This window comes from Pantherophis guttatus, chromosome 10, assembly GCF_059756535.1.
Source record: "Pantherophis guttatus breed Tessera chromosome 10, ASM5975653v1, whole genome shotgun sequence".
Lineage (NCBI taxonomy): Eukaryota > Metazoa > Chordata > Lepidosauria > Squamata > Colubridae > Pantherophis > Pantherophis guttatus.
In genome coordinates this window covers 8,245,233-8,254,471 of record NC_142072.1, presented here as the reverse complement: position 1 = coordinate 8,254,471, position 9,239 = coordinate 8,245,233, and the positions used below count along the sequence as shown (strand labels likewise).

The 9,239-nt window shown below is 41.2% G+C and overlaps 1 protein-coding gene across 3 annotated transcripts in view; it reads left to right on the top strand.

The window, feature by feature from the left end:
- The first annotated feature begins 580 nt into the window (after positions 1 to 580).
- LOC117669264 (uncharacterized) overlaps positions 581 to 9,239 on the top strand; it is a 30,223-nt gene continuing 21,564 nt past the window's right edge. The window contains exons 1-5 of one of the 3 annotated variants that reach the window (XM_087876457.1): positions 581 to 825; positions 1,920 to 1,931; positions 2,646 to 2,678; positions 6,219 to 6,257; positions 7,926 to 7,937. In XM_087876457.1, the coding sequence (XP_087732583.1) occupies positions 775 to 825; positions 1,920 to 1,931; positions 2,646 to 2,678; positions 6,219 to 6,257; positions 7,926 to 7,937 (147 nt within the window). In that variant the 5' untranslated portion in view covers positions 581 to 774. Of the gene's footprint in view, positions 826 to 1,919; positions 1,932 to 2,645; positions 2,679 to 3,609; positions 5,922 to 6,218; positions 6,258 to 7,925; positions 7,938 to 9,239 lie in introns of those variants that run through there. The other 2 variants (XM_087876458.1, XM_087876459.1) reach the window with 2 other exon arrangements.

Below are 9,239 nucleotides of genomic sequence, written 5' to 3'. Positions count from 1 at the left end.
CAGTAAGAAGATCCCAAAGAAATGCTTACACAAATTGTAGAATACAAAACCTGATTTTTATATTGGACAATTCCTGGAACAATTCCAGTTCTGAAATGGTATAAGGTCTCCTGCCTGAGCAGGGCATTTGAGTAGAAGACTTCCAAGATCAACTCTGTTATTCTGTTGTTAATTCTGTCCTGCCATTTAAATGGTCATCTGGATTGATGAGGCTGAACTCTGGTAGACCTGAGAGAAAGAGGCCCATTCTTCCATGATAGTTCTTCCATGATGTTAAAACTTCACACAATCTCTATTTTTATTTATTTTTTTATTTTATTTATTATTATTTGTCAAAAACGTAAAGTAACAGATATAAGTATAAAACATTATTATGAATACAGAAAATGGGTACAAATAAATGGGAACAGTAAGACAGGGATGGTAGGCACGTTGGTGTGCTTATGCATGCCCCCTTACAGACCTCTTAGGAATGGGGTGAGGTCCACAGTAGACAGTCTAAGTTTAAAGTTATGGGTTTGGGGAAGTAACCACAGAGTCAGGTAGGGCATTCCAGGTATTGACCACTCTTTTTAGCTTCAATTTAAGCATGGATCATGGAATAATTGTGCATGATGCAATGTATGCCTAACATTTCCTTGTAAATCAAGAAACAATGGAGGTATTGGGTTTGGGAAATGAAGCATGCAGATTGAGGTATTAAAATGTGGCGGTGAAGCTGAGTAAAGTCACTTAGAAGAACATCAAGGACCAGAAGAACTGAACAGCAACAAGATGTATCTCCTTTTAGTCTTTGCTTTGACTTTTACGCTTTCTGCCCAACAGGTAAGGCTACATTTTGTGAGTTGTAATAGCCTTTCAGTTGGGGTGCAGGTGAGATGAATAAGCATTTTGTTGACCATGTTCTCATGCTTTAATTAACACATTTCTTCATAAAGGATTTCAAAAATCAGGCAGAGGTCTTAGAGTAAATCATTTAATCGTTGAGAATTTAACCGTATCCCTGGTTCTGCATTCAGGTTGGCATCCTGTTTTTTGCCTGAGCTTTCTCGGTATTCACCTTAGCATCAGAAATAACTTCTTGTTGGACCTACTGAGTTGGACCAATACAGAAGGCTGAAAACTCCTTTGGTGGAAAAGATATTAGTAACGAGTAAAAATAGAGATAGAGCAAAATTCACAGGTTCATTGGCACCCAAGATGTATATAGTATATATGTATATGTAGTTATATTACCTATAAACTACTAAGGAAGCTCAATGTTTGACTTTTAATTCACATATTGTGTCAAGGCTTCTTGGACACCCCCAAAACTTGATTCATTTACTTGGCTACATCAACAAAAACTTTGAGGGAATGCTTAGAAGAAAGGCTGCAGCATTGAAGGAGGGTAGATGTCTTCTTATGGCTTTTATTCTGCAGTGGACTCTGATTGGCATAGTTGGCAGTAGGAATAGAATGCAATAATTTCTCAACAGCTACCAAATTCATTTTTCATTAGTGCTTCCCTCCAAATTTAATTGGTTTGGTCCATTCTTTTAAAGTAAGAAACTGATGGAGATTTTGGTTGAAGAAAAGAGTTAACTTAGTTTTCATTAATATCTGGCCAATAACATGATGTTCATTTCATGTGGTCATGTGATCACAACTTGCAACTTTCCCCGCCAGCCTGCAACAAACAAAGTCAATGGGGAAAGTTTTGTTTAATGACTGTGATTAAAAAAAAGTCACAAAACAAGGTCCATATTGTGGTTGTGAGAATAGGGAACAATATGGAAAAGAAAATATCTCAAAACATTTATTATTGTATATCTGGACAATGAAGGGATTTATATATATTACAGTAAAGATGGCAATGATGATGTGGTTGGAGAAGTCAAGAGTGTTATGACAATTGTTTCCTTTTGTTTCCCTTTTAGGGTGGAATGTTGGTAAGTAGCTTTTGTTTTATTTTGTGCTATTCTGAATATTCTGAACAAGAACCCCCTTTATCTTTCTTCCGCTTATACCAAAAACAACTCTAAAGTCCCCAAAGCATAAGCTCATCGGATGAACAAAGTTGATTATATTTGTTCCCAGTTGGAACCCAAGTCCGTGTGAGATGCCCAGAGGAAGGTTTTGCCCAGTTATTTGGGAACAGTTCAATCCTGTTGGACCCAATGAAATGGGCAGGAACCTTAACACTGTCGGTGCGGCCACCTGTCAACTCAGCCCATAACTTGGGGTTTTGTGTTGCATGGAGTTGCAATATCTGGGACTTCCTTAATTTTGGATGGGGTTGAACTACCCCAGACAGACCCAGACAGTAACCTGGGGTTCTCCTGGACTTGTGACTCCTGATTGAAGAGCAGGTGGCAGTCATGGGCTAGGAGAGCCCTTGTACAACATTGTGTTATGTGCCAGTTGTTATTATCCCTGATCAGGAATTGCTGTGGTCACTCAAGCCCTGGTCATCTCACATTTGAACTGCTGCAATTCAGTCTACATGGGGTTGTGTGAAAGAACACACTTTATATCTGGACAATGAAGGAATTCACACACACGCACACACGCACACACACGCACACACACACACAAACACACAGAAAATATAAAGATTGCAATTATAATGTTATGACAATAGTTTCCTTTTATTTCCTTTTTAGGGCTTGGGTGGTGGAGGTGGAGGTGGAATGATGGTAAGTAGCTTTTGTTTTATTTGTGCTATTCTGAATATTCTTCCTGAATAGTCAGGAATCCCTGCGGTCACTCAAGCCCTGGTCATCTTACGTTTGTATTACTGCAATTCACTCTACATGGGTTAAACTTAAGCTTTCAGAAGCTACAACTGGTGCAAAACTTTCCCCCATTGACTTTACATGTTGCAGACTGACTGGGAAAGTTGCAAGTCATGATCACATGACCACAACACTGCAGCTATGATAAATGTGAGCCACTTACCGAGCACCTAAATCACAATCACTGGACTAATGGATGGTGTGATGGTCATAACCAGGGGTGGGCTTCAAAAATTTTAGCAAGGGGTTTTCTGCCCGCTTGCTGGTTGGGCGTGGCCATGGTTGGCTTGCCCTAGTCGACCTCCTGCACCACGCCGGGGGGAGGGCATTTGTGCTGTCGTCCCCCCCTGCCCTAGTACATGAACTACGGTGGGGGAGAGCATTTGTGCTTTGCATAGCCATTCTTGGGACCCCTAGAATGTGCCATTTTACACCACTGCTTCATGAACTGCACTGGTTGCTGGTTTGCTTCCTGTTGCAAGTACATGTTCATGTACTACTCGCCGGGGGGGGCAAAGCACAAATGCTCTCCCCCACCGTAGTTCATGTACTAGGGCGGGGGGGGGGACGACAGCACAAATGCCCTCCCCCCGGCGTGGTGCAGGAGGTCGACTAGGGCAAGCCAACCATGGCCACGCCCAACCAGCAAGCGGGCAGAAAACCCCTTGCTAAAATTTTTGAAGCCCACCCCTGGTTATGACCATCACACCATCCATTAGTCCAGTGATTGTGATTTAGGTGCTCGGTAAGTGGCTCACATTTATCATAGCTGCAGTGTTGTGGTCATGTGATCATGACTTGCAACTTTCCCAGTCAGTCTGCAACATGTAAAGTCAATGGGGGAAAGTTTTGCTTAATGACTGTGATAAAAAAAAAGAGTCAAAAAAAAGTTCCATATTGTGGTTGTGAGAATATGGAACAATATTGAAAAGGGAAATATTTTTCTCTTTCAAAACATTTAATATATCTGCATCCCTATTACTGAATATTGTGTGAAAGAACACATTTTATATCTGGGCAATGAAGGAATTCATATATATTAAACTAAAGATGGCAATGATGATGTGGTTGGAGAAGTCAAGAGTGCTATGACATTAGTTTCCCTTTGTTTCCCTTTTAGGATGGACTGGTAAGTAGCTTTTGTTTGATTTTGTGCTATTCTGAATATTCTTCCATCTGAACAAGCACCCCATTTATCTTTCTTCCACCTACACCAAAAGCATCTCTAAAGTCCCCAGAGCATAAGCTCACCTGATGAACAAAGTTGATTACATTAGTTCCTAGTTGGAATCCAAGCATGGTGCAGGTCCATTTGCGCTGTCTGGGGGAAGATCTTGACCAGTTATATGGGTACAGTTTGATCCTGTTGGACCCAATGAAATGGAGAGGGAGCCATCACTGTCCTATACCATTTCAGACAATTGGTTGTTCAGTCTCTTAAAACCTCCAGTGTTGAAGTACCCAAAACTCTTGAAGGCAACCCTGGAAAAGTTGGTTATTTGTTCTCATTGTTAGGAAGTTTCTTCTTAATTCCAGAATATCCCCTGTAGATTTCTAAAAAAGTTGCAATATCTGGGACTTCAACAATCTTAATTTTGGATGCGGTTGCATTACCCCAGACAGACCCAGTCCGTAACTTGGGGTTCTCTTGCACTCCTGACTTCTAATTGAAGAGCAGGTGGCAGTCATGGGCTAGGAGAACCTTTGTATAACTTTGTGTTATGTGCCAGTTGCTATTATCCCTAATCAGGAATTTCTATGGTCACTTAAGCCCTGGTCATCTTACATTTGTATTACTGCTATTCACTCTACATGGGTTAAACTTAAGCTTTCAGAAGCTACAACTGGTGCAGAGTGCAATAGCATAGCCATTCTTTGGATCCCTAGAATGTGCCATGTTACACCATTAATTCATGAACTGCACTGGTTGCTGGTTTGCTTCCTGTTGCAATTGAAGGAGTTGTTTATTACCTTTAAAACCCTGCACGGCATGGGTCCAGGTTACATCAGTTTCTTTCTTTTCAGAAAGAAACTGAAGCCGACTTTGGGGAAGGAAAGAATTAGTTTTCATTGCTATCTGGTCAATAACATGCTGATCATTTCACTTTCATGGAAAAGAGAAAACTGAAGTTATTAGAGGAGAGAGATATTCTATCCATCTATATCTGGACATCTGTTTGATACACATATAGAAGGAACCTGAATATACGACTATTTCTATAACGATGGGTTGAGGTTATGACAGGGCTGAAAAAAATGACCTATGACTGGTCCTCAAAGTTACGACCAGTAGTGGGCTACTGGGGGCTCGCAGGGGTTCGGGAGAACCTCTAGCTAAGATTCTGTGCAGTTCAAAAAAACCCCAAATCCCACTCTTGGCTGACCCCGCACTTCCTAGGAGTCGCTACGCAGCCCATTTTGGATACAGGTAAGAACAGGGTGAATGTGGAGGCTTGAGGAGGGTGAAAAATGGGCCTACTGGATATTCAAGAAGACTGGAAACGGACCGGTTTACGTCCTCCAGTGGACTTCAAGAGCTTGGGGGGGGGCATTTTCATGCTCCTTGAGGTTCGAGGAAGCACAAACTCCTCCCCCCCACTGCCATGGTGCAGGAGGCCAACTAGGCCAAGCCCACCATGGCCACGCCCACCCAGCAACCAGGCAGAGAACCCCTTGCTAAAATTTTTGAAGCCCACCACTGGTTATGACCATCGCACCATCCATTAGTCCAGTGACTGTGATTTAGGCGCTCGGTAACTGGCTCACATTTACCATGGGTGCAGTGTTGTGGTCATGTGATCATGACGTGCAACTTTCCCAGCCAGTCTGCAACAAGCAAAGTCAATGGGGGAAAGTTTTGCTTAATGACTGTGATAAAAAAAAAAGAGTCACAAAAAAACAGTTCCATATTGTGGTTGTGAGAATATGGAACAATATTGAAAAGGGAAATATTTTTCTCTTTCAAAACATTTAATATATCTGCATCCCTATTACTGAATGTTGTGTGAAAGAACACATTTTATATCTGGGCAATGAAGGAATTCATATATATTACACTAAAGATGGCAATGATGATGTGGTTGGAGAAGTCATGAGTGCTATGACAATAGTTTCCTTTTGTTTCCCTTTTAGGGTGGAATGTTGGTAAGTAGCTTTTGGTTTATTTTGTGCTATTCTGAATATAAAGAGTCACAAAAAAAAGTTCCATATTGTGGTTGTGAGAATGTGGAAAAATATTGAAAAGGGAAATATTTTTCTCTTTCAAAACATTTAATATGTCTGCATCTCTTTGGTCCCTATTACTCCACGTTGCGTGAAAGAATGCATATTATATCTGGGCAATGAAGGAATATATATATATTACTCTAAAGATGGCAATGATGAGGTGATTGGGGAAGTCATGAGTGCTATGACAATAGTTTTCTTTTGTTTCCCTTTTAGGGTGGAATGATGGGTGGTGGAGGAGGAGGTGCAAATCCGGTAAGTAGCTTTTGTTTGATTTTGTGCTATTCTGAATATTCTTCCATCTGAACACGCACCCCATTTATCTTTCTTCCACCTACACCAAAAGCATTTGTAAAGTCCCCAGAGCATAAGCTCACCTGATGAACAAAGTTGATTACATTAGTTCCTAGTTGGCATCCAAACATGGTGCAGGTCCATGTGCGCTGTCTGGGGGAAGATCTTGACCAGTTATATGGGTACAGTTTGATCCTGTTGGACCCAATGAAATGGAAAGGGACCTCAATGCTATCAGTGCAGCCACCTGTCAATTAGATCATTGACACGCTTGGTTGGTGAAAGCCACCAGGACAATGTCTTGTTAAGTGGGTTCAAGCAGAGATAAATTCTTCAGTGCAGGAGGAAACTTTTCAATGACTTGGTTATTACCTTTAAAATCCTGCATGGCATTGGTCCAGGTTAACTGATGAACCATCTCACCCCATATTCCCAATAGGGGAGCATCTGATTGGAAGTGGTAGGTAAATTAATAGAACACCCCCCACACATCCTTACACATCCTACTTCTTACCCATCTTTTCATTGTAACTTTACTTTTGAGTGTAATTCTATTTTTATTGTTTTTAGAAATATTTAACTTTTATGACTTAATTGCTTTTAATGTTGTTAGCAAGATGGCTGCCAAATAAATGAATAAAAATAAACAAACAAACAAACAAACAAATAACTCCCTTAAAAATAGATCTAGTGCCACATTGGGGTGAAAATTCCTCCTGAGACTGAGCAGCTAAGGGAGGGGGAATTTAGATCTGAACCATGGATGGGAACATGGGGAATATGACAAATGATGACATGTGCACGATGATGTGTTCTTGTTGCAGTGAATTGTTCATAATTTAGATGATTATGAAATTAGGTGTAACATCATTTTTGCACCTTCAGGATATGTTGATGCCCCTTGTCTTCCTGGAGCACAGGGTTGAACATTATTTTCATACCTCATGCCCCATGCAATCATATCTCCTGTAGATTTCAGGATCCCTTTTTGGAAAAACACATTTTAAGGCCTGGAAAGAGAAAACATGAGAGAGAAGCTGAGAGTTATTCTTGCCGAATTCACTAAAGCCGTGATGGCGAACCTATGGTACGTATGCCACAGGTGGCATGTGTAGCCATATCGGTATGCACGTACCAGTATAGCTGATTTTGGGGCCTTGTGGGCCCGCCAGAAGTAGGGAAACAGGCTGTTTCCTGCCTCCTGAGGGCCTCAGAGGGTGGTGGGGAAGGCCCGTTTTTTCATGTCCCCAGGTTCCAGGAGTCTGGGGAGGGCAAAAACGGCCTTCCCCATCCTCCCGGAGGCCCTCCAGAGGCCGAAAACAGGCCATTTGCAACAAGCAACATCAATGGGGGAAAGTTTTGCTTAATGACTGTGATAAAAAAAAAGTCACAAAAAAAAGTTCCATATTGTGGTTGTGAGAATATGGAACAATATTGAAAAGGGAAATATTTTTCTCTTTCAAAACATTTAATATATCTGCATCCCTATTACTGAATATTGTGTGAAAGAACACATTTTATATCTGGGCAATGAAGGAATTCATATATATTAAACTAAAGATGGCAATGATGATGTGGTTGGAGAAGTCAAGGGAGTTATGACAATCGTTTCCTTTTGTTTCCTTTTAGGGTGGAATGTTGGTAAGTAGCTTTTGGTTTATTTTGTGCTATTCTGAATATTCTTCCATCCTTTTTCTCCTTAACCTCTCATCAGCCTTCAATACCATCAACCACAGTATCCTTTTGGGCCAACTACAGGATTCAGGGCTGAGCACTATTGCACTGGTTTGGCTCCTTTCTCCAAGTTTGGTTCTAATTGGTGTTGATAGGGAGTTAGTGGCCCAGCCCACAACCATTGCTTTATGGCATGCCACAGGGCTCAGTACTCTTTCTACTTCTTTTGAACAACTAATGAAGCTGTTGGGTGAGACCATTCACCACCATGGATTGAGGTATCATCAGTATGTGATTATGTTTCTTCCTCGAGGTTCCAAAGCCTTGTTTTGGTATCTGTCCAGTTCCCAAGCTGGCAAGTGGGCAGCTTATCCTAGGTTCCCAAGCCTAAAGTGGGTATCTTATATAGTTTCCAAGCCAAAGTCCATACCGTTTGTATGAACTGCCAAATTCCAACAATCGCTTATTTATTATTGAATTTACATTCTTTAGTGTCGCTTCTGGGAATTGATACTATCGACCTGATGATGTAACTGAAGGAGCTGGAAGCACACAAATAAGATGTGATTCTGGAACCCCAACAAACATCTTGTCTTTCAGGCCAATAAAATGAATGAGCAGGGTCTCGCGGATGCATAAATGTTAGGAATGCATCATTGTGTTTGATCAAAATTTCCATGATGTTGCCTACCCACCATATTTTGTCATAAATGCAGGAAACATAACAACCGGGAAATGTGTCAGCCAATATTAAATTCGGCTCGACGTTATTGGACATTTTGGTCACAAACTTAATCGTGTCATTTGAAACGTTGCTGACAGAAGTCAAATTTGAATCAACTGGCACAAACTGGTGATGATCTCTTGAGCCAGCTATTGTGCTGCTAACTTTCCATCTTTCTTCTTGCATTATCCTCAGCGAAGAGGACACAGCAGCTTTTAATATGATTACATAGGTTATTGATGTAAAGCAGAAAGAGTGTGGTTTCTAAAATGCTGCCTTGGGGGGCACTGCTGTTAACAGATGCCAGATTTGAATGGGCCCTCCCTATTTTGACTATTTGTTGCCTGTTGGACAGGAACATGGCTATCCACTTGTGCAGGGATCCAGAGATGCCGTAAGACCTTAGTTTCAACAGTAGTTTGTCATGCACTACTGAGTCAAAGGCTTTTCAGAAGTCTATGTAAATTGCATAAATTGGGTTGCACTACCCCAGACAGACCCGGCCCATAACTTGGATTCTCCTGCACTTGTGACTCCTGATTGAA